This window comes from Pantherophis guttatus, chromosome 2, assembly GCF_059756535.1.
Source record: "Pantherophis guttatus breed Tessera chromosome 2, ASM5975653v1, whole genome shotgun sequence".
Lineage (NCBI taxonomy): Eukaryota > Metazoa > Chordata > Lepidosauria > Squamata > Colubridae > Pantherophis > Pantherophis guttatus.
In genome coordinates, this window is record NC_142064.1 from 19,969,283 (window position 1) to 19,993,772 (window position 24,490).

A 24,490-nucleotide genomic window follows, 5' to 3' on the forward strand; every position below is an offset into this window, starting at 1 on the left:
AGGTGGCCAAAGTACTTGAGTTTCATCTTCAGGATCTGGCCTTCTAAAGAGCAGTCAGGGTTGATCTCCTCTAGGACTGACCAGTTTGATTGCCTTGCAGTCCAAGGGATATGCAGGAGTCTTCTCCAGCACCATAGTTCAAAGGCCTCAATTCTTTGACGCTCAGCCTTTCTTATGGTCCAACTTTCACACCCATGCATTGCAACTGGGAAAACAACAGCCTTCACTATACACACTTTTGTTGGCAGGGTTATGTCTCTGCTTTTTAGTATGGTGTCTAGATTCGCCATAGCTTTCCTCCCCAGGATCAAGCGTCTTTTAATTTCTTGGCTGCAGTCCCCATCTACGGTATCTTGAACCCCAGGAAAATAAAATCTGTTACTACCTCCATTTCTTCCCCATCTATTTGCCAGGAATTGAGAGGGCCGGATGCCATGATCTTAGTTTTCTTAATGTTGTTTCAAGCCAACTTTTGCACTCTTTCTCATGATGTGCTCTGCATGCAAGTTAAATAGGCAGGGCGACAGTATACAGCCGTGATGGCGAACCTATGGCACGCATGCCACAGGTGGCACACGTAGCCGTATCAGTGGGCATGCCAGCTCAGCTCTGGTGCGCATGCACGCACCGGCAAGCTGATTTTCGGCCCTTCTGCGCCCACCAGAAGTAGTGAAACAGGCTGTTTCCTGCCTCCGGAGGGCCTGGGGGTGGGTGGGGAAGGCCCGTTTTTCTTTCTTACCTGGCTCCAGATCCTCTCTATGCATCTGTGGAGGGCGAAAACAGCCTTTCCCACTCCCTCAGAAGCCCTCTGGAGGCCTGAAAGGGCCCATTTCCCAACTCCCGGTGGGACAGGAAGTGACTTTTTTTGCTGTCCCCAGCCTCCAGAGACTCTAGAGGCTCCTAAAGAGGCTCTGGAGGCTAGGGATGCAATAAACGTCACTTCCTGTCCCACCGGGAGTTGGAAAATGGGCCCTTTCAGGCCTCCGAGGGAATGGGAAAGGCTGTTTTCACCCTTCCCAGATGCATAGAGAGGATCTGGAACCAGGTAAGAAAGAAAAATGGGCCTACTAGACCATCACGTGCCAGGAGCGGGGGATGGGGGTTGCGTGCGCATGCGCAGGGGGGCGCATAGAATTATAGGTGTGGGCACACGCATGCGTGAACCTCCCCCCTCCCACCCTCCTGGCACGCGATGGCAAAAAGATTAGCCATCACTGGTATACAGCCTTGCCGGACTCCTTTCCCAATTTTGAACCAATCAGTGGTTCCATGTCCAGTTCTCACTGTTGCTTCTTGACTTGCATATAGGTTTCTCAGGAGACAAATAAAATGGTTTGGTACTCCCATCTCTTTAAGAACTAGGAATATTATGAACATTGCTAAATTGATATATGGTAAATTAGTGAAACTAATAATAGGGGTATCTGTCCTGAGTGTACAATCAGTAGTACATCACTTAGTACATTTTTACTCTTTATTTGTGTATTCAACTGTAGTGTTGTAACAAATCACACCTGTGAACCAAAGCATACATCAACAGGCAGATGTAGACTGAATTACACCACTATAATATTTAGCTGTTTGAAGGAGACGTAAGCATACATTATGGCCGCAAATAATTTTCTGCTATTTTTCCTTTATAGCATAGCCTTCAATTTATGTGAGATACTATTATCTTCAATTTTAGGTTTAAATGAAAATCACTGTATAATTTGGTACAAAAACAGCAAAGGAACCCTTTCACAGGCACTGATATGGCAAACAATTATTTTTAATTCAGAGCTAATGGTATTATTACCATACTTACAAAGCTCTCCAAAAATAGTTAGCCAAACTCTACCCAACCAGGAAAAACTGTCCTCTTGTTTACAGTTTCTGCAACATTTCAGAAAATTATTTTTTGGCCTTGCTATGTGAAAGTCAACTGAACAAAGCCCTAGACATGAAGCCTAAAACAATACTTTTAAAAAGCCATTCTATTTAAAAACAAAATCATGCCATTTTTAATCAATTGCTAAAATTGCTGTTCATACTGCATACATTTTGCTTTTATACTGCTAATGTGCAACTAACAACAAACCTGATTAGAATAACACAAATCTGTCTTAATTACACCATTATATCACTAGATAGACAAATGCCATGGAATTGGCAGAAACGTTAAATTGAAAGCACTTAAATAGCAGGATAAGAGATTGTTAATGCTTCACATAAAGGAGAAATAGTCCTGCAGCCTCACTTTACAAAAAAGTGTTCTGCTATAAAATATTAAGTGAAGGAAGAGCTGTATTTACCATCTGTAATACAAAGCAACTTACAAGTGTGAAAGGTAAGTACAAATTCTAAACATATTTGCAAATACACAAAGCAACTAAAACACGTTAACAATGTATTAAATACAGTACAACTTAAGTACACAGTGACCAATTAACGTAAAGAACATAAATCAAGAGTTATATTTTAGAACCTAAACAAAGGAGGCAGGCTAAAAACAAACCAAAAATTGAAATACAGTTTTCATTAGTAATCTTTTTCTATCATAATTAAGTCTGCACATCCTTTAAAATGGTGTGAATGCCACACAAAAGTATTTGTAACCTTTGGGGGTGGTTGTACTTGAACAGATATTAAGAATTATTTTTACAACAAATGGCTTCCGTTTTCACTTTGTTGTGTTAACAATGCACACACAAACTTCTTGCTTAAAAGTTATCATAGTCTTTCTTGTCTTTTTTCCCCTCAGCTTCAAATCCATCAACTCCATCACTGTCCCTTCTCCTTTTTCGATTGCTGTGAATATTGAAACGCTGATTCATCTGGGGCAAAGGATCCATTCCTAGAACTTTGTGGATCTGACGGAATGCAAGAAGTCTCAGCGCAAACTGGTAGCAGAAGGAAAAAGGAAATCAGACGGATTGAATTTCAACTTCAAGAGAACAGAGGCCAGTTAATTTTAATAAGTCATTTCCAGCGGCAAAAATCGTATTTAACACATTTTTTTAAAGTACAAGAATTGGGTTACTTACCTGGAACTCCAGTCATCTGTGAATTACTGTACTTTTTGGAGTATAAGACACACTTTCTTCCACCCTAAAATAGGGTGGAAATGTTGGTGCGCCTTATATACTGAATACAGCCATTTTTGGCCTCCCAAAACCTGCCCCGCGCGTCCTGTTTTTGCGAAAAACGGGATGCGCAGAGGGTTTGGGAGGCCTGCAGAGTGCTCCTGGGGGCCGGGGCCGGCAAAAACTTTTTTTTCTTGTGTACCTCTTCGAAATCTTGGTGTGTCTTATAGTCCGAAAAATACATTACATAAGTTATGCATCTCTACACATTTGGAAATTGCTAGTTTACAGAATAATTTGGTGTGCACACTTTTTGTTATATCTGATTACCATCTGAATTCCAAACTATGAGAAGCTCAAGTGGCATTTTGTGATGTCTATGTTTATACTCAGAGTCTTGGTTATGAACTCTCCATGCCGACATGAATATATCAGTGGTGAGAACACTGATAAAAAAAAAAAAAAGCTGCCTCAAAAAATATTTGAGATGGCAACGGTCCCGAACTGGTGACTTTCCTAGAGATATTAAAGTATATATGAAAAGAACAATAAAGAAAAAATGAATGGAATCTAGTCCTCAAGAGATTTTTTTTCCAGGAAGGAAGAAATGAGATGTTTAGAAATGATGGGATGATATGGTAAGAATTTAATCTAGAACCTAAAATGATAAATTTGCAAAATGATCCAGAAAACCTAAATATCATCTGTTATGGAATTACATAGATCTTAAAAGCGAGCCATGAGATCCCAAAATGTATGATATCGATGAACATCAGATTTGAATCATGGTCATTTGGAGCCTTCAGGCTGATGTCTGTAAATTTGCTGTGTTTTGTGTCTAAACAATGCCAACATCTCACTAAAACTTCTTGATATGAGATGTTAAAACTTCTAGCTGAAAGTTTGATACTTTGGTCAAAATGTGAGTGGGATGAAAATTTGTTATAGAAAGCATCTAAAGCCTGTAAAACATATTCGGGATAACCGCAGTACAGAATCATTATTATCAAGTTCAGAGACACTGGCATGAACTCCACTACAGAAGAAATAGCATGCATTACAATTTGAGACTCCACAAGATACATGTCATCTCAAGAAATGCAGGGCTAAATTGCTGAGACAAAGACAGGGATCTTTGTCCAAACGGGACTTACGAAGGGAGGTAAGAAGGTATTACGGAGTAATAGATCTTAAGGCAAGCCTACTTCATTTCTGAGATTGATTTCTGTATATGAGGAGAAGCTGGGGTCAACTGAGCAATATGAAGGCCATCTATAACAAAATTTGTGGTAATGGGGTTGGAGAAGGACATGATGGAGAAGAATTAAGAGACCTGGAATCAGGGAAGTGACAGGCCTTTATCCATCTTTTTCTTTTTGTCTTGCATGGAATTAAGTTGGCAGACCACTCAGAACGCTTTGAACTCTTATTAAGTTAATTTTTTTCAGTGCCTACCTATAACGGTGATACAGGATTCAATGCTCTATGGGCAATGGGGATGTGAAAGAAGCTAAAAGGACACAAATGCTTTGGAAACTGCTACCTTTAAAAACTGCTCCCAGGAAGTGGGATAATCTGGCTAAGCCAACTATGCTTTTCATCCAAGCAGAAAAAGCATTTATTATGCTCCAATGCCAGCAAAATGGGTTCTTAGAGTAATAAGACTGAAAGATGGATCATGATGAATAACTTGTCTTGTTATGATGAAATTTTGAGAAGAGTCAAGAGGAACCCCCCCCCCGCCGAAAATCAGATCAACCAATACTATGTTAGTTGAAAAAAAAAGGGGTTCACAATGGAAGTCATGCTTTTGTATGGCATGGGGAGGTGAGTGGGGGAAACAGGATACCAGCCAGTTAATTCTGTAAGTTCTAGAAGTTTCTGAATTGAGCTCTAGGGAGACACATTGCCCAATATACATGAATCATAGGACACCACGGTGGGTCTAGCAAGTGTTTTAGTATTTGGTAACTACGTTACATGCATAATGAGGCAAGCAGGTACCAGCTAAAATTTCCTACATAACATTTCATTTTTGCTCATCTACTATTGTTTGCTTAGTGACTTCAATTTTAAAAGTCAAGAGCAATAATTTATCAATAAAATGTTAGCATATGGATAGGACAACTAGGGAATATTAGGGCTATAAACTAGACAGGAAAGTTTAAAAAAACACCATAAAAATGCAGTAGCAAACTCTTTGATGCCATTGCCAAGAGAACTGTATGGAAGTGTCCATGAAATCAATACGAATTGAGCCTGACTCAAAGAAAACTTAAATAAACTACCATATAAAAAAACAATTTTCCATTTACTTTAAACCATTTACTTGAAAACAAGTGTTAAATACTACTTGAATTCCATTTACTTGAAAACAAATGTTAAATACTACTGGGTAACACAATTGATTTTCAGCTCAAATTATACTGTTGGCTTGTATATCTTCAAAATGTTCATAATTCACAACATTCAAATTACCTGTGCACTTGAAGTAATGTCTTCTCTTTGTTGATCTGTCATTAAAGCCAGTGTATCAAAAGGATCTTTTTCACAAGGATCGAGAAGACCAGGACCACCTACAAGAAACCGGATATACCAGAAATATTATTTCATCCTTACTAAAATCTAAAGAAAGAATATGTTAAAGAGTCACTTTTGATAGTGAGAAGGGCAGTATAAATTGAATAAATAATCAGCAAAACTAATTATCAAGAAATTACTGATTTTGGTTACCAATCAACTTGCCTTTTAGGATAATTCCTGAAGATATACACTCAAATACTCTTCTCAATGCATCTCCAGGGCTTTGTGGTCCAGTAGCACTGCTAATTGCCTTTTCTACTAATAATTCCATTGCCTAAATAAATAAGCAAAAATAAGCCACTGCCTACATTTTCATTTAAATCACATAGCAAAACTTATTACTGTGGAAGTTCCTTCTGGTTTAGTGCACCAGAGTTCACTAATAATAGGTTAAAGTCTTACACTCCCTGGGAAAGGCAGGGATCACATTCCATCCATGGCTAAACCTATGGTGCCAACTATACCATTTGCTTTAGGAGAAGGTATGTAAAAAGAAAGTCTCTGGGAGAGACCAACAGAGTGAACAGTGGTGATGGTATAACCTGGAAAAGTGTGGTGGAATCTCCAGCTGGACTGGAGGGTGGGGTGTGGGGTGAGCATAGAGTTCTTGTGTTGCAAAATGTGACACGTCCCCCAGAATCTCTGAAGCCTTAGCTGACTGTTCACAAGGGAATGGCAATCAGCCTGGTGAAGTTATTGTAACATAGGTAAATAACAATGTATGTTCTGCTTGAGACTATTCATTAGTGGTGCTGGTTGTTTGTTTGCATCACTAATGCAAACAACCAGAAAGACTCTGCTATCGCTTGAGGGGGTATCTGGATGATTCTACTTATTATTCTAAACCTATGGAAACTTAGTAACTAATGTTCCAGGATATGTTATGAATGTGAGGAATACAAGCAAAATGCTTTGACTGAATTTTAGGAATTGGGAATTATCTTTAATGCTCCTTCTAACAAATTTATTCAACAAAAATGAGTATGTCAAATTTAGTTCATGTACTTAGGTAAAGTTCAAGTGGCTGGTTTGTGAAGAACGCTGCAAATACTGCTGTCTCCCTTCCAGAATGTACTATAAGATGCATCTTGTAAGAAAGCCTTGTACATCATACAACTTACACCACCACAAAGATAATGCTGAATAAAGGAAACAAATCTAGCCTGCAAGGCTTGCTGGGTCCTTTATGTCTTGTGCCATAAGTCTTATGGCACAAGCCAGATATTCATGTTTTTTCAGAAGGAAGTTAGCTATTGAATGGCATGGAGCCTGAGTCATAAAATTATAGTATCCTTGTGAAAAACCAATTTGTGTTCTCTAACTGAATGGAACTAATAGTTCTAAAATCCTCTTAGATAAGGCAACTGCTACCAGAAAAAGGATCCTTAAATTATAACCATTTGTTCAGTGACCATTCAAAGTTACAATGATGTTGAAGGAGGAAGACTTACAACTGATCCTTAGAGCTCTAACCAATACAGTGTTCCTGTGATCATGATCTGGGATATCAGTGCCTGGCTCACAATTATGATGTTGCAGTGGACCACTGTCACATGATTGCAGATTTTCAACATTTACTGTTGACTTCCCACAAACGAAATCAATGGGAAAGCCGATAGGAGGTAGGAAGTTGTTCCTCTGATTTTTTGCCTGCCTGTGCCTGCCTACAGCATCCCTACACCCTACCTCCCCCACCCCAAACTTTCACCTTCCTGTAACCAATTCCAGGGGTCTGCAACCGTAAACACTCAAAGAGCCATTTGGACCCATTTCCCACAAAAAAGACTGGGAGCCACAAAACCTGAGTGGGCGTGGCCAACTCAACATCACTCCCCCGTCACATGACCCCCCCACAGCCATACCTACCCAGGTTTTGTGGCTCCGGGTGTTTTCTGTTGGAAATGGGTTTCTCTCTATTGTTTTTCTCTTTTCCTCTCCCTCTCGCTCCCTCACTTTCTTTTCTCTCCCCTTCTCTCTCTCATTTCCCTCTCATTCTCTCCCTCCAGCTCTCTCATTTCTGTGTCCCTCTCCTTCTTCTCTCTCTCATTTGTTTCTCTCTTTTTCCTCTCTCATTCTCCCTCCATCATTTTCTCATTTCTCTCTTTTTCCCCTTTTCTCTCTCATCTTTCTCTCTTTCCCTCCCTCTCTCTCTCCCCCCGACACTCGTATGTGTGTTCCCACTATTTCCAAAAACAGGTGAGGGTTGGGTTTGGGTTTTTTGCTGATGTTCTTTCTTCTTCTTTGGGTCCTTTTTACCATATGATTTAAATCAAGAGTCATTTCAGATTCCCAGATAAATGAAACTCTTTTGTCCCACTGCTGTGGCTCCCTGTCGGCTGGCTGCCCTCCCCTCGCCCTCCCCCCACAGTCACTTCTCGCATAGCCTGAGAAGGTAAGGATGACAGTGGGGATGGAGACTCACTCTGGACGAGAGAGAAGCGCCCTTGTACTTGCCTCTCATTTCGCAGAGGCTTCTTCTGGCGCTTCTTAGTGCTGCGCGCATCGTGGTTGCTTGGGGAGACACACAACTTTCTCTCCGACCTGAGACATTGGCCTGGCCTGGCCAATGCTCCGCATCGTAATGGGCTCCAGAAGGAGGGGATGCCATCGCCCTCATTGTGAAGTGCCCTGAAGCGCCATGGAGGCGGCGAGAGCAGTAGCGTCAGCTGCAGCTGGGCCGGGCCAATGCTCTCAACTTGCAACTTGCTCTCGCCGCCTCCATTGTCTGCTGGCTGCTCTCACAGCGCTTTGTGCAGCACACTTAAATTTAGCGCAATTCACAATGGGGGAGACGGCATCCCCTCCTCTTCCTGGAGCCCATTATGACGCGGAACATCGGCTGCAGCCGGGCCGGGTCAGTGTCTCGGGACGGAGAGAAAGTTGCACGTCTCCCTGAGCGACTGAGGTGCGCGCAGCATGAAGAAGCACCGGAAGAAGCACCCACAAGATAAGAGGCAAGTAGAGAGGCTCTTCCCTCCCCCTCTGGAATATGGAGCCAGTCTCCATCCCCGCCGTCTCCCTTAACTTCTCAGGCCACGCGAGGAGCGATTGGGAGGGGAGGGAGAGGGGTGGGGCCAGCCAGCCGGCAGGGAGCCACAGCAGGGGGACGAAAGAGCAGCATGTGGCTTGGGAGCTGTACATTGCTAACACCCGAATTATACTGTCATATTTATGTCAGTATGAAGGAAGATTATATTTTATTTTTGTTTTTACTAATTCTACCTTTCCCCTACATGTCTTAGCATTACCATCTAAAATACACAGTTTGTAATAAATAGATGTTAAAAGTATTGAATGGATGGGCTTTGGCTTATTTAGAAATATTTCACTTTGCTGTAATAGATTAAATTTTTGTATTTATTTTGAACTATGAATAATAAATAGTATCAGGTAACTAATCCAAGAAACACAAAAAAGAAAAAATGTAGACAATATAAAAAAGAACTTACAAATAGAAAAACCACATATTACAAATTTACCATGTATGGAAAATATACTGTATTATAATGTATTGCTATTGAGGTAAATTATAAAATCCATCCAAAATTGATAAAATTGTGGTTCCTCTTTCTGATGTCTCATTATTTTAACCTTTTCTGTAATATTTTTTGTGATGGGGCAATTGAAGGGACTTAAGTTAATCTACATCTTAAATGTTATGTTATGTAGAATTTTCCAATATTGTACAATTATTATTTTGGCTGCTAAAATTAAATAGACAAATTCTTTATCTTTAAGCTTAAGGTTTGATCCTGTAAATAAATGCAGTAAATCTAACTCTAGGGAACATTTAATTCTTTGTTTAGTGATGTTAACTATTTCCACAAAATCTTACATCAAAAAGCTTTATCACATGATCACCAACACAAATCAGAAATAACCCTTTTTATGATCTCTCCAATATTTGGAAGAATAATTTCGATACATATGCGGCAATCTAATGGAAGTCAAATGCCAGTGATTTATCAACTTGCAGTTCTTATACTGAAGCTGAGGTGAATCCGCCCAATTTCCACAATATCTACCAAATCAGTATTCCAAGCTTCCTTTAAGCCACATGGTGGACCTTCTATCTAATTGCAATATAACATGTACATGTTTGAGATTGTTGCATTTGGTTGTTCTAAATAGTGAAATATTAAATTCTTGGTATTACTGTTACTGAATATTTCTATTGCTCAAGAGATCTGACTTGATACAAAAGACCCATGGTAATTTATCACTCATTTGTTACTTTAACTTATCTTTATCGAGAAGTTTCTTATTATTAAAAATCTTTTACTCTATTCTCTAAAATATTTCATTTTACCCATCCATGATCAACCTGATCTATGTATGTTATCAAAGGAGTTAACATAATAAATAGATAATGAATCTTCACTTTAATAGCCTTCTGAGGAAAGGTGTGTCTCTATGTTAGAGTTGAATGTCTGTTAAATAGCAATGGGATTTGATATGTGCATAAAGAGTCATGTATATAGCGAACATAAAAAGTAAAGACATTATTCAAACTATCCGCCATACAATGAACTTCATCTTGCTTTTGGCAAAGTCCGTATTGCTGGAAATTCAGTTTTTTTTTAAAATCCAAAGTCCACAAATCAAGGTCTATAAAATCAAGGGTCTATTGTAATGTAGCTTCTGAAAGAAATCAACAAGGCCTGAGAAACTAAATAATGCCTCTTATAGGAAATATACCAATGCAAATATGATACATAACTTGTGATAATATGCTCATGGTTTTAAAATACTACTTACCCAGCTTGGAAAGTCAGACCAAGTTGGCACTCGCTGACAGAGATCACGAAGAATACGTATGATAATGACACAGGACTGCAGACCATTAGCTCTAGCCTTGAGAGCAATACAAAATCAAGTTAATCAATCCCAGCACCAATAGAAAAAGAGGCCTCTTAGAAAAGCTAAAATGCCACTGTTCGATGGAAGCTCAAGAACAGAAAATAAATAAGTCATTTGGAGACATTCCAGGAGCTGCCATTTACAGAAGCATTTTAGGCCATGGTTAGTAGCTTAACAAGTCAAGGTGCACAGGTTATTTTACAAGTCTAATATGCCTTGAATTCCTGCACACTTTGACCTAAGATTTATTTGTAACAGCAAATACAATTACCTTCCTATAATAGAAATACAAAAAGTAAAGAGCTAACAAGTAGAGAGAATGAAAGGCTGTGGGAATCTGTTTGGTTTCTTGCTTGTGCCTTTGCTGAAGCGCAAAGTCACAGAACCAAATAGTTTCTCACCTTTCATTCCCTACACTTAATGAGCTTAAAAAATAAAAAAGTAAAAGTCTTACACCTAAAACACAAAGCTTTAAACACACATTCTGTTATTTAAAGCAAAGTTACTCTGCAGCCTTATGGAATACATAACAGATACCAAACATACAATTCCCCCAGAGCGAGCCAAATGTTCAACCTCGCTATCTGGTCAGAAAAACAAGTTGACATCAAATTGGCAAGAACTGAACAAACAGTTCTTCTGTACAAATCTTCAAAGATGATTTCCCCCCCCGTCTAGCCATTTAATTTTATATAGGTGTACATATATTCACTATGGGCAACCTGGATTTTTCCCCCCTTTTTGGTGTAGTTTAACATCCAACTGAACAACTGAACTACTCTCTCTCATAAGGCTACAAGAAGAAAGTAAAATGATGTTCCGAACCTGGAACCACTTAGCGTGGCGTAGAGCAGCCAGAGCGTCAAGGCATTTTTGCCTGTCCAAGACGTCCGGTGGGTCTTTCACCATACCCGAAGTTACATCTAAAATGGATTGAATTGGCAAAATGCAGTGAGGAATGGGTGTTTGACCAGGTGAGCAAGACAGTTCCTTAAAATAGCTTCCATGTCACACATGCCATTTATTTTGAAATCCCTGTCTCCAATGTATATATCATCAGCAATATTCCTTAAACTGTGTATCATTTAGTCCAATATGAAAAATAGTCAAGAGCGTAACAAAATGTTAGCTCTCAATCTTATCTTTTTACACTCATCTACTTGTGAAGAACCATCTACTGGGAAAATGATTCCCCCCTAAAATTAACATGTTGAAGGAAGAATGGTTGGACACAGTGCACCAGCACGGGAAACACAAGACAGAAGGAACACAAAAATCCACTTGAATGAAGTAAAAGTTACAACAAACTGTGAGCAAAATCGATCTGAAAATTCTCCTGTGCAGGCTTCACTGAACTGAATGGGCATTTGTACAGACTTCCCATTCATTTTAATGAAACTTGTGCAGGAAACGTTCCCAGTGAATTGTGCCCTGTGTTTGTTGAGACAACTTAAAATGACCACATGCTATCTTGAAACATAGTCCCAGTTAAAAGTGAAATTCTCAAGTACTCTGAAGGTACTACAATATCTCACATTAAGTAAGGACAAAGTGTACTTATAGAACAATCAAGGCTATTTAATTTTATGGAGTTGAAAGAAATGTGAAGTACTGTACAAACATTTACGCCAGGAGCATCTGTACATTTTCATATTTCTTACTCAGTTTTGGACTTATAGTATTAAAGTGTATGCCATATATATCCATCCCAATTTCATCTAGAAAGATACCAAGAGAAAACTAGAAAGATTTAAGAGAAGAAAAAGGTGGGAAAAACCCGAAACCATGAAGACCAAAAGTTCTATAGAAAGAAAAACACTATACCTATTCAAAACCTTAAAATGATTTTGCCAATTGTGTCTAAACTTGCAGCAGGTATAATTTTATATCTATTTTAAGTAACTCTGATTTTGAAACTATGACTTAACGACAGATTTTGATTTTTGCCAGTGAGCTTGCTGTTACAATAAACATTTAATGTGCCACAAGACACAACTGAACATTAAAATGTAACCTAATGTAAGCAAACATACTAGTAACAGCAAATCAAACACTCAAAAAACACACCAAGGAAAAAATGTAAAGCCAAGGAATTAACAGATCAGGCTTGACAATCATCATCAATGAAGACATGAAGAGAAACAGGTCAAGAAGAAATGTCAAGCTTGAAATTATGTCATACTTGATCTAGATACAGAATATTTCTATTTTATAGAGAACGATGTGTCTGTGGAAATCCTTATGAATATTTTCCCATGGGGTTTACTGGGCTTATATTCTGTCATTTACTGGCTATCCCTATACAAATGAAGACTGATACCTACTAATCGGAGATTTAAAAGCAAGTGAAAGAAGGCATTAAGATGATAGATACTGTCAAGTGAAAGGCAAAAGTAATTTAAAGATAAAAGAATCAACTGAGGCCAAAGTCATCATTATTATTTGATAAGGTATTTTTTAAGGTTTATAGCAATGTATATTGTCAATGTAGGCAGTTTATTCTACTTTAAACAGCTTGTACTTATGACTTCAGTTACTTTACTGCTGAAGTCTTAAATAATTATCAATAAATATTTAAAAATGAACACTAGCATTTCATACACTTTACGTAAATAAGTACAAATAGTGTTTATTAATAACCATATATAATTAATGAGCAAGATAAAATATATGATTCAGCTCTATTAAAATTAGTTAGCATCTTGCCATTGACCTCAGTGTAAGATAAATAATATCCACCATAAATCAGCTCTGAAACTTGGAGTCACCAAAAGATGCCAAAGCAGCTACAGAAATTGGGAAGACATCTAGGCTGGATATCCATAAAAGCAGCTTTCCTATACGTGGATTTTTGCATCTGTTTTAAGATTCCAAATGGATTAACCCCTTAAATTCTAGTCTTTAATCAATGAATTAAACATTAGCCATCATTTTTAAAGTGATTGCTTTTCTGTATTCTGTATATAAGGGGTTAATCTTCAGTAAGACATGCTGTGTCCACACTATTTCATTATTAAAATGTTAACAGGTAGGTCATGCTCTTTCAATTCCAGGTATGTATTAAGTATTACCCAGTCAACTATTTCAACACTAGTGTGAACACTGCGTAATTCCAGAGAGAAAGACAAGGACAAGAAGAAAAAAAAAACCAACACAAAAGTAACAGTAAATGCTAGGACTATGCAACCAAACACCCTCATTGTTCAAATATGGCAGGTGTGACACTGAGCTTTAAAAAACTTGGTCAAAAATCCTTCCGATGTCTTGGTAGCAATCCCTGACAGGATTCAATTGTCTCTGCTAGAAGGCTTTGGATGGGGACTAACAAAGCTAAGGATAAAAAACAAACATAAAAACAGAAATATTTTGCTGAAGAAACATTCCACAGCTGTTTCGAGCATTTTTAGTATTATATCCAGAGCAAATTCAGTAAAATTTACTGTCGAATGCACAAAACTGCAAAGCAAAATTCCTATATAGTTAACAGTTTTGTGTTACCTTCTCCTTCTTTCATCTCCCTCTTCAGTTTGTAACTGAATAGGATCACATAGGATTAAAGATATCATTTATCAAACAAGAATACATTAAGGTTGGACTCTTCCAACAAAGCCTTCCTTGTCACCTGAATACAACTCCCAAAGCCAGCTAAATTCCATCAATCTTTTTAAGACACCGAGCATTAGCTGGAGTAAAAAATATATCTTTTGCAACAAATAAGCAACAATCTTTACAGACTCTTGTTTATTGCAAATCTGCTTTTAAGTATCATCATTTAGACATTTCAAACTTTTTTGCATATTTGTTTAAAGCTGCTCAGTGTCTTGAGGAAATTATTCAAAATAAAAGCTTTGCTTTCTTCAAGGTAATATTTAGCAAGTGAATTAAACTTAGAATAGCAACTGTAATTCAAATCTGGATCAGATAAAAATAGAGCTTTGTTTTCTTTTAAGACAGAGAGCAATGTGTGCAGAATTCAAATGCTCTAAATGAAAAAAAACTAAAAAAATGGTGTTATTTTCATAAACAATATTTTGGATGGTAATCTTTATATGCCACGTATGATTATATTTGCATGTAACTATGAAAAATTCAACTCATGGCAATTAGGCAATTTTTTTTTCTCTTCGCATGTAATCTTTCTATTGCATATAAAGCATTCAATTAAAATGTACACTAATGTTCAGCCATTTTTTTTCCAAAGAAGCTTTTGGATAAAGTTTTCTTAAATTATACTTTTAAAAAGAGTAATGCTATGAATTCATTCTATGGCTGCACATATGCAACCTATCTCTGGCCCCTAACAAGAATTTTAACAGTCAACAATGAAAATGTTTTTTATGTTTTATACATTCCTAGGCAATAATATAACTCTGTGAAAATGCTTATTTTGCAGATGTAAGAAAAAGAAAATAAAGTTCACTTTATCTGACCCAATATAGAGCCAACACATTGCAGACATTAAATTATCATGCTTTGCTGGCTTTAAAACATCTGTAGCTTTTAAAGGATAACAGAAGTGACCCTAAAGCAACGCTGCTGGCACAGTAGGACTGCAGAAATTATAAATCCATACTGCTTTTCAAAGCTCCAGTTTCTACTTTATCTGATCTCAGGTACCTCTTTATACTATAAACACACTGCATGTGTACTGTTCAGTTAAAACACTCTGATAAACACCAGGAGCTCCATAAATGACCCTCTAGATCAAAAATCAACCTCAAAAAACTGGAAAAAAAATACACACCTTGCTCCAAGCAAAGTCATAAGTGTTTTTAAATTAAAAATAAATTATGCAATTAGACATTAAATACAGCAACCCATATATTAAATAACAAGACTGATCTAAAGTCAGAGACACAATGTGATTTCTAATGCAATTTCTTTTTACAGAAGAACATTTCTTCATGATACTTGCAACAAAATGTTTATTTTCTGAAGCTTTTTCCAGTGAAATTAAAAAAATAAAATAAAAATAACCTTTTCCAGAAATCTGAGGTTGTTAATTACAGTAAATAAAATAAGAATGAAAGTATTTTAAAAAATGCACTCTTGCGAAAGTTGCCCATAACTGAATTGAATATGTATCACATGCCAGCATGTTGCCTTCCAGGACTTAATGCAATCTTAGAATAGTATTAATTAAAACTGAAAATCTTTTAACAGATTTCGAACCTCCATCCCTCATGTTCTCTTCCCGAATCACTGGTGATGTCAAAGTTATCGTCACTTGCATTTTTGGTTCCACGCATGAATTCAAAATGATTGCTGCTTCTTGTACAGCACATTTTATTTCATATTTTTCAGGGCTGATTACCTACAGGAAGGAAAAACATTAAAACTTTTTCATAAATTAGAAAAGTACTGGTTTTTTCCCCCTCTTCTTTGATTTATTGCTTGATTTTATGTTGTATGCCGTTCAGCGTCACATCTGAATGGGATAGTCTTACAAATAATAATCTAACATAAAATAAGAACAAACACAATGACCAGATGGAAAATTCAGTGCTTAGGGAAGTTAGCTTATATCATATAATATTCTATATCACTCATACACACACACACACACACACACACACACGAGTGGGAAAGGTTTGTTGGTTTTTGTACTGCTGATGCAGTAATTAGTAATTAATTTTGAAGCCATCCAGAGTCATCATGTATGAGTTGGGCAGCCATATAAATGTATTTAATAAATAATATCCCCCCCCCCCCGTCTGTTCTATGGCTTCCAGTGCACTAGAATTCACTGATTTGAACCCTAAGTTCTGTATAGGATCCAAGTACTTGTGATGTACAAAATGGTACCCCAACCTGGGCTCCTCCAGTTGATATATTCGGGAGTTGCAATCAGAAAATCCAGAGAGCACCCAGCTGGAAGAGGATAGTCTGTTGTATTTGATTGCAATGTTCCCTCTATTATCATCTATCTAAAACACACACACGCACACACTTACTATAGTCAAGCCCATACAGGCAAGATCAAGGAAGCAAGAATTATACAGATTTCAGTAAGCTACTGTATATTTTATGGTAGTCTGGGGAAAATATTAACTTTTGGAAACTCTAACGAGTATTTCCCACTTTCATTTATAATAAATTTATTAAGGGAGAATTGCTTTGAATGATTAAAATGTTTCTTCTCAGCTTTCTTTCCACCTTGGGATAAATGGCTATTTACGATATAAGCTGTTAAATGTCATGCCTGTTATTTTGTGATTGTTTACATTGATTCTCTTCTCCATTCCTTTTCCAGGCTCCCAACAATCTCTCACATATTTAATTAATTAATTTGATTTATATAGCCACCCACCTCACATATGTGACTGGGCAAATAACAAACTAGATAAAAACGAACAGAATACATAATATAAAATAAAAACACAGGGCAGCTGAGCTTCATAAAATAACCATCAAGAAAGTCAAGAGACGGACTCCATCATGCTTCTGAGCGAGGTTCCAGATCCAGAGCACAAAACCAAATTTTTGGGGCCTTGCAAAAGGCCAACTAATCTAATCTCATGCAGAATAATATTTCACAGGGTGGGCCAGAAAAAGCCCTCAGAGATTCCACCAGCCAGCATTTCTTAGCTGACAGCAATTATCTGTCAGCTAATTACCTAGCCTTTAGAAATAAACATTACCAAACTTTTTTGTTCAGAAGAAAAATAACTGAGAGATTCAATAATATATTTAGATCTTACAAAATATATATAGGTAGTCTTTGCTTAATGGCAGCAACAGGGATTGCAATTTTCATTGTTAGGATATGCAGTAGTAAAGCATGTCACATGACTGCATTGCTTAGTGACTGCATTGTTTAGTGGCTGCAATCCTGGCAGTTACCATCATTAAGTGAAAATGGCTGGTCCTTAAGAAAGTACCTCCTTGCAATTTCCTGCCGGCTTCCAACAACCAAAGGTAGTGGGGAAGTCAGCAGGAAGTTCCAAGTAGGCCAAGGGGCAAGTAAATGGTGCATGTGAGAATTTTCAGGATCAGAGGTAGCTGCTGCTGCATGTGTGTGTGGTCAGCAGTATACACAAGTGATTTCAGGCCCCAGAGAGGGCTGCTGGCAGGTGGGGGAAGGTCTGTGAGTGGCTGCAGTTGGGCACGAGTGTTATTGGCCTGGGGTGACTGCTGCTGGGTGGGGAAAGATTTGCCAGATCAACTTACAACCTTCCCTACCAGCTTCTGTATTGACTTTCCTTGTGGAAAGCTGAAACGGAAATTGTGATGTCTCCTGTGGATTATGGCTCATTCACGTCTTCCTCAGAGGCCTCGGGGGAGTATGAGAGCATTCCTGGCACGTCTGGTATTGCTGACCCTGAGCTGTCGGACGAACATGACTGGGCTGGGGAGAGCTTGCAGGAAGGAGCTTGAGGAAGAGGGGGAGAAACTGCTGGCCTTTGTAGATGCTAGAGCACACAGGACAGAGAGGCCGAGATCTGCCAGACTGATGGGGAAAAGGCGCAGCCCCTCTTAATGGGCTGCACCGGGAGGGGCTATTTAGCATGGCAGGCAGAGGAAGGCGTCTAGCAGCATATGTGAGTAGTGGCTAGATGGTTGTTTGTGTTTCCAGAACTCTGCAGCTTGTGGATTTAACCCAGTTGCAAAGAATGTTTATGTTTGTGTTTGGAGCAGCCGGTTATCTGTCGGATGGACTAATTGGCTATTGCCTCGAAGGTTAGTCTGGAGCTTGTTCGTGGCTAGCTTCGCTGAAAACGACCCCTTGCATTCCTGGCTTGGGCTATTCCTGTGACTTCTCCTTGCAAGCCTTGAAACTCAGACCACAGGACTTGTTGAGGTCCGAGGTCAGTGGAGGCCCCTAACCTCGGAGGGGATTTTGAGCTGTTTGTTTTTGGAACCTATCCAGGCAAAACCTTTATTTTCAAAACTGTTTTGGTTTGGCAGTTAAGTTTGTTTCGCTTTTGGTTATCAATTTGGTCACGAGCCAATTACTGTGCTAAGTTTGCAGCTGGGGGTTAGCTGGAAACTTTAAATGAAACTGTTGAGGGAACAGACTGAATAAAGCTCTCTACACCAACCCTGACGTGTGGGTGAGTGGGGGCATCACAGAAATCTGAAAATGGCGATAACATGAGAATCGGATATTGCAATCATTGTAAATGCGGCTGGTTACCAACCACCCAAATTGCAATAGCAATAGCGCTTACAGCCCTCTCTAAGCGGTTTACAGAGTCAGTCTATTGCCCCCAACAATCTCATTTTACCGACTCTGAAAGGATGGAAGGCTGAGTCAACCTTGAGCCTGGTGAGATTCGAACTGCTGGCGGTTGCCAGAATTAGCTTGCAATATTGCATTCTACCCACTGTGCCACCATAGCAATCACATGGTCATAGGTATGGTATGACAGCCAGAACTGAGGACCATTCATAAGTACCGCTTGTCAGCACCATCACACCTACGTTTAACAAATGTTCAGTTAACAAGGATTACCTCTAGCCTGACTAACAACTCTGACACTGTAATACATATGTTCAATTGTTAAAAATTTCCTGTTTCTCATAATGTTTGTTATAGCTTATTAGCATACTCTCCCTTTTGGACTGACACACTTTGTTCTAACTTCTATTCAATGTAATAAAGTCAATCCATTCCAAATGTAATAATCCACCAGAATAAAGATGAGCTCCACATGATTCCCTATAGAGAGAACTATCTTGCCTATCTTCAAAGAAAAAATATTAATTAATTGGACTATAAATAATTCACATAGCTTTTTGTTTTTTAATCTTGGCCGCCCTCCAATTTTAAAGCAGTAACACAAATTTATATTTTAAACTTATTTAAAGGTTTATCATGTATTTGCTTCAAATATATACACTGATATTCAGTAATATTAAAGATATAATTGTTGATAAAATATGGAGTAAATAATTCCCTTTAATACTCAACTTGGGTACTTATAATCTTACAAGCATATAGCATTACTTCAAAATAAGATACTTATGGACATTAAATTATACATTACAAAAAAACCTCTCTTTTTCCACAACCTATGAAATGTTGAAGGTAGCACCGGAGATGGGAAGATGGAGTAAAGGAGAGGAAAAATTAGATATTAGACTATTGGTCTAACTGGGCTATTGGTCTTCTTAAGACCCTATATATTTACAGTATAATGGAAAGAAGATGATCACTTCAAGGTTAAAAAGACTCTTTTATGTCTTCTCATTCAAAAGCAGAGTGAAAAGAAATTGAAAAACACTTTCCAGTTGCCACTTTCTAGAATTTTGGATTATTCGTATCCTTTACTCCAACAAATACTACAGATCTTCCTGAACATAGCCTCTGTTCTGCTATAATAGCTGCTGCTTAAAAATTAGCTCATAATTAATTTACCTGCTTTAAAATAAATGAAAGGAATTTCATTTTCTGTCACAATCTTCAATCTTTATAAAAGTGCAAACCAAAGTTAACACCATACATACGGCAAGTTGCTTCGGTAGACTTTCAGCAATGCGACTCAATAAACTTTTAGTTGGTTTCTCAGCGCACAGCAAGACAAGGTTGACATTTCGGTCCCCTCGAAGAAGCAACCCTTTAGCCAATACTCCTACTCGTAGGACTCCTTTCAAAGCTCTGAAAAAAATTAAGCTTCCATTAGAAGCAAAGTATAACTGATTTTCATTTTTATTCTAGTTTAAGAAAGTATTCATATAGCAATAAAAGTCCAGTAGGTATCGTATTTTTGATCAGGGTAAGCAACATTTTTTGCATCATATTTTATGTGATATGTTAAGATCCACATTCTAAAATTGGACATGACAGAGAATAGTGAGCAAGATTAAGAGATGTAGAAAGGAAAAACCCAAAAGACATCAATTACTGAATGCATTAAATAATAAATTTAAAATAAATCTTCAGGAATAGTCTGTCTGATACTTCTAAGAAATCCAGATATAGACAAGATAGCACTCATATTTTGTTCCCATATATATTGTTTGTTAAAACCTAAGATATTGTTCAGAATTACACATAACAAATACAACATATTTTACCAAGAAATAGGACATTTGAAAAGGTGAAGAAAATACAATTGAAAACAATATTTCAAAATAATTCTATTGTGTTAATCGGTCCTAAATTGCTATCTTCCTAAATATTTAATTTGTCTATTTTTTATTTTCAATTTATTTCTTTCAATTAATGCTTAAAAATATTATACAATACTTTTGTTTCCAGATGGCATGCTGATGAAATTTAGCCCTATGTGAGCAATAACTCCCTTTTGAAGTTATTCAAATTGTTGGATTTTATTATATTGCATGGCAGTACATTTCATAGTTTAAATATATGCTGCATGAAACAATACCTTTATTTTTCTGATGCAAAAACCTTAACTTTGGAACTAAGAGGAATCAATCAATAAAGAGATGAATGACAAGGTAGGTATTTTTGGCATTGTTCTTCTACATTAGCCCAATGACAAAACATCAAACAAGGAAAAGTATGCCAAATTGTTTTTAGATTGCAAATGTCTACTGCACGGTTAGGATAGCTTTTTATCTGATCAAGAAGAAAACTGCAGATGAAAGGCAAGGAGGTCCTTCCTGGTGGTTTGTCCAAGAAAAGAATTGTTCCACTAGCATTAGCCCTTGTGTTATCATAGCAACGAGAACAGGAATTTCTGTTGCTAAGTGATGAGGTTGTAAAGCATGATGTCACATGACCACATTGCTTAGCTCCAGCATGGTCCTAGCTGCTGTTATTAATCCCTGGGACGAAGCTGTAAGCATTTAGCATGTCAGCCCTCCCAGGTAAACCAGACAGGAAACATGACTAGATGAGCTAATTCCACCATATTGTAAGGTTACATTAACAGAAAGTTGTAAGTTTGAAGCAGGGGTGAAATCTACTTACCTTCCTTACCGGTCCGGAAGTGTACGCGCTGCACGCGGGCTTCGCTTGCACACGTGCGTGTGTCATGTGCACATGCAGACCTTCTGCACATGCGCAAAACCTTCTGCGCATGCACAGAAGGTAAAAAACACATTACTTCCTGGTTAAAACCAGGAAGTAATGACATCTGGGCGGGTGGGTGGAGCTTTGCTCCGCCATCGCTACCGGTTCGCTGAATCACCGGCCAAGATTGCTACCAGACTGGGTGATCCTGTCTGATCCAGGAGCATTTCACCCCTGGTCTGAAGGTAATACTTTCCCATCATTTTAAACTGTTTGATCAATTAGGGGAGATCCTTCCTAAATGTCTTTCTCTGACCATTAAGCTACTGTGGCTTAATCCCATCTGATTGTTTCGGAGGCAGCATCTGTTCCCCTTCTCACCCAAGGTCATCAACACCATTTCGTTATACAGAAAGGAATCCCAGGCAAAAAGGCTGATAGGCAATTGGGTGCATGAGTGGGTGGAGTGATGTGGACAGGTACTTGGGAAATTGGTGTGTGTATGTGTGGTATGGGTTACCACAGGGTGATCAGGGGTACTACAAATAAGCACTCTGGAAGATGGACAAGTGAAAAAGCAGCAAGAAGGAGTGCAATTTCCAATTTTCTTCTAGCTTCCCCATTGACTCTGCTTGAGGGAAGTTGGGGAACACTGGTTGTAATTACAAGCATGGCAATCACTATCTGGATTGTGCTCATATGAGTGTAGTTGATGATGCAACAGCTACACAGATCAGACATAATTCCCCTTTGGTCAGTGCTGTCATAATTTTGAATGGTTGCTGAATGAATAATCCTAACCTACACTCTGACCACAAAAGCCAAGATGTTTAGGCCTAGGCCTTGGAATTGATAGTAAACAAGAATCAGGACAATAGGCTCAGAATAAGAAGACAGGAGTTCTGAACTATGTTGTGATCTCAAGTACAAATGTGGTTCTATTTTATATTATCTGGCATGCCCAACATAGCTGATAGCAGCCTTCAAAATAAAAGAAATGAGATATAACTGAATGATTAAGAAAAAACAGACCTGTCTTTATTGCCTTCTTTTTTATCATCTCCTTCCTTTGTCTTGTTTTTCTCATTGTCAGTCATGTTATCTGATACAAGTTTCAAAGCACGTTCAGTGATAGAAACTATCTTTTGGACTGCCTGGAGTTCCTCCTCAGTTGGATAGATAGCTGCATGTTTGGTCATCACGTAACGGTCATCGGAGGAGTCGGGTCGACGTAATGGCTACAAAGAGAAGTTAATTCTTAAGTTCAGTTAGTTTCCCAAATAGTTGTGCTTTACTACTTTTGAATATCTGCTATTGATTTCAAATATTGTCTTGCTCTTCAGAAGAACAGATCAAGGAGGCTTGTATAGTCTTAAAAATAGTTGGCGTAAGTCTGCCACATAAACCATAATGTGGCTGAATAACTGGAATTAGATTCCAGTTTAAAACAAACAACAAAATTAAAGAGTTGGAGCTTATTTTTTCTTTGGATATGATATTTTTGGTGTCACTGAATGAAAAATCAAGTTTAGTTCTACTTATTTCGAGCACCAGCATTTCAAGTGACTGTAGTAACAACTATAGCAGGAGGAGATTTAGTTATGTCAATCAAATTTTATTTGTGAAATGCTTGTAATTCTAATTAAAATCTTCTATGAGTATACCGTATTTTTTGGAGTATAAGACGCTCCAGAGTATAAGACGCACATTAGTTTTTGGGGAGGAAAACAAGAAAAAAAATTCTGCCTCTGCCTACCAGGTTCCATCGGTATTCATCTGGCTAGCGTCCTTGCAGCCAACAGCAAGGTTAGGTTCAGTACATTATCGCAACCTGAACTGGCCGAAAATGTGATGCACGGAGGCCAAAAACAGGGTGTGTGGAGGCCGAAAATGTGACGCGCTGAGGCAGTGATAGGCGGTGATGTGCTGTGGCGATCCCTGCAGCCTGGAACCGGTCTAAAATGGGGCAAGCGGAGGCCAAAAACGCAACATGTGGAAGCCAAAAATGGCTGAAGGGTGAGGACCAGTGGGTGGGTGGGGTTTCAGCAACATTTGGTATATAAGATGCACCACAATTTTCACCCACTTTGGGGGGGGGGGAGGGGGAGAAAGTATGTCTTATACTCCGAAAAGTATGGTAGCTTTACTTTAGGTGGCAACACTAACCAACCTTGGCTCGCCCTAGAAAAGCTAAACAGGATTAGCCTTGGATAACTGCATAGGAGATCAAAAGGAAACCCAAGGTCTGAGAACACAGACACTGAAAAACATCTGCAACAAAGGAAGAGCAAGCCACTTCCACATTGTGAAAATGAAATGGACATTTATATGTAATCAATCTTGACTTGACAGAAACTTTTAAAAAGTCTGTAGAATAGGTGAAGTTTTGATGGAAAAAAAGCCTAATACTAAATATTCAGTGTGCTTTGTGAGTTGAATCTATACATATCAGAGGTTGACAACAATGAGTTCAAAGGAGCTCAGATGTAAACATATGAAAGCAATCATATTACAAAAACATTTTCAAAATGGCAATCTCCATTTTTACAAAACAAGTTTTTACAAATGAATTGTACTCTGTTAATTTACCAGAAGAATATTACTGTTTAATATTTTTGCCTGTAGAAAACAATATTCCAGTAAACTAGTCATAGGGCAATTAAGAGCAATTCAAAGGTAATTAAGCTTATTGAAGTTGTGGAATAAATCATAGTCACCATGCTATAAAATAACCAAGATTTAGCACAATTTTAATATATTTTACAATACATTGGTTTTGTGGGGATAAGATTTTGGAGTGAAAGACCAGTTTGGCATTGGTTTAGAAACTGAATTCTAGTCCTGCTTCAGGCACAAAGTCAGCTGAATGACCTTAGGCCAGTCACTCTCTCTCTGTCCTAGGAAGGAAGTAGTGGCAAACCATTTCTTGCCAAAAACCCTGCAAAAACCAGTTCATGCAGAAATCAAGAGCCAGCACTAATTCAAAGGCGCGTGTGCGCGCGCGCACACCCACAAACCACATACTGACATAAAAGATGAATTCAGAATTAGATAAAGT

General features: G+C 38.2%; 1 protein-coding gene across 2 annotated transcripts in view; it reads right to left on the reverse strand.

The window, feature by feature from the left end:
• Positions 1 to 1,460: 1,460 nt before the first annotated feature.
• Positions 1,461 to 24,490, reverse strand: part of ZFR (zinc finger RNA binding protein) — a 44,560-nt gene continuing 21,530 nt past the window's right edge. The window contains exons 13-20 of one of the 2 annotated variants that reach the window (XM_034442431.3): positions 22,465 to 22,670; positions 19,959 to 20,109; positions 15,681 to 15,822; positions 11,334 to 11,431; positions 10,407 to 10,502; positions 5,811 to 5,922; positions 5,544 to 5,641; positions 1,461 to 2,882 (exon numbers count right to left, since the gene is read on the reverse strand). In XM_034442431.3, coding sequence (XP_034298322.1) covers positions 2,703 to 2,882; positions 5,544 to 5,641; positions 5,811 to 5,922; positions 10,407 to 10,502; positions 11,334 to 11,431; positions 15,681 to 15,822; positions 19,959 to 20,109; positions 22,465 to 22,670 — 1,083 coding nt within the window. In that variant the 3' untranslated portion in view covers positions 1,461 to 2,702. The remainder of the gene's footprint in view (positions 2,883 to 5,543; positions 5,642 to 5,810; positions 5,923 to 10,406; positions 10,503 to 11,333; positions 11,432 to 15,680; positions 15,823 to 19,958; positions 20,110 to 22,464; positions 22,671 to 24,490) is intronic. The other variant, XR_015732070.1, reaches the window with a different exon arrangement.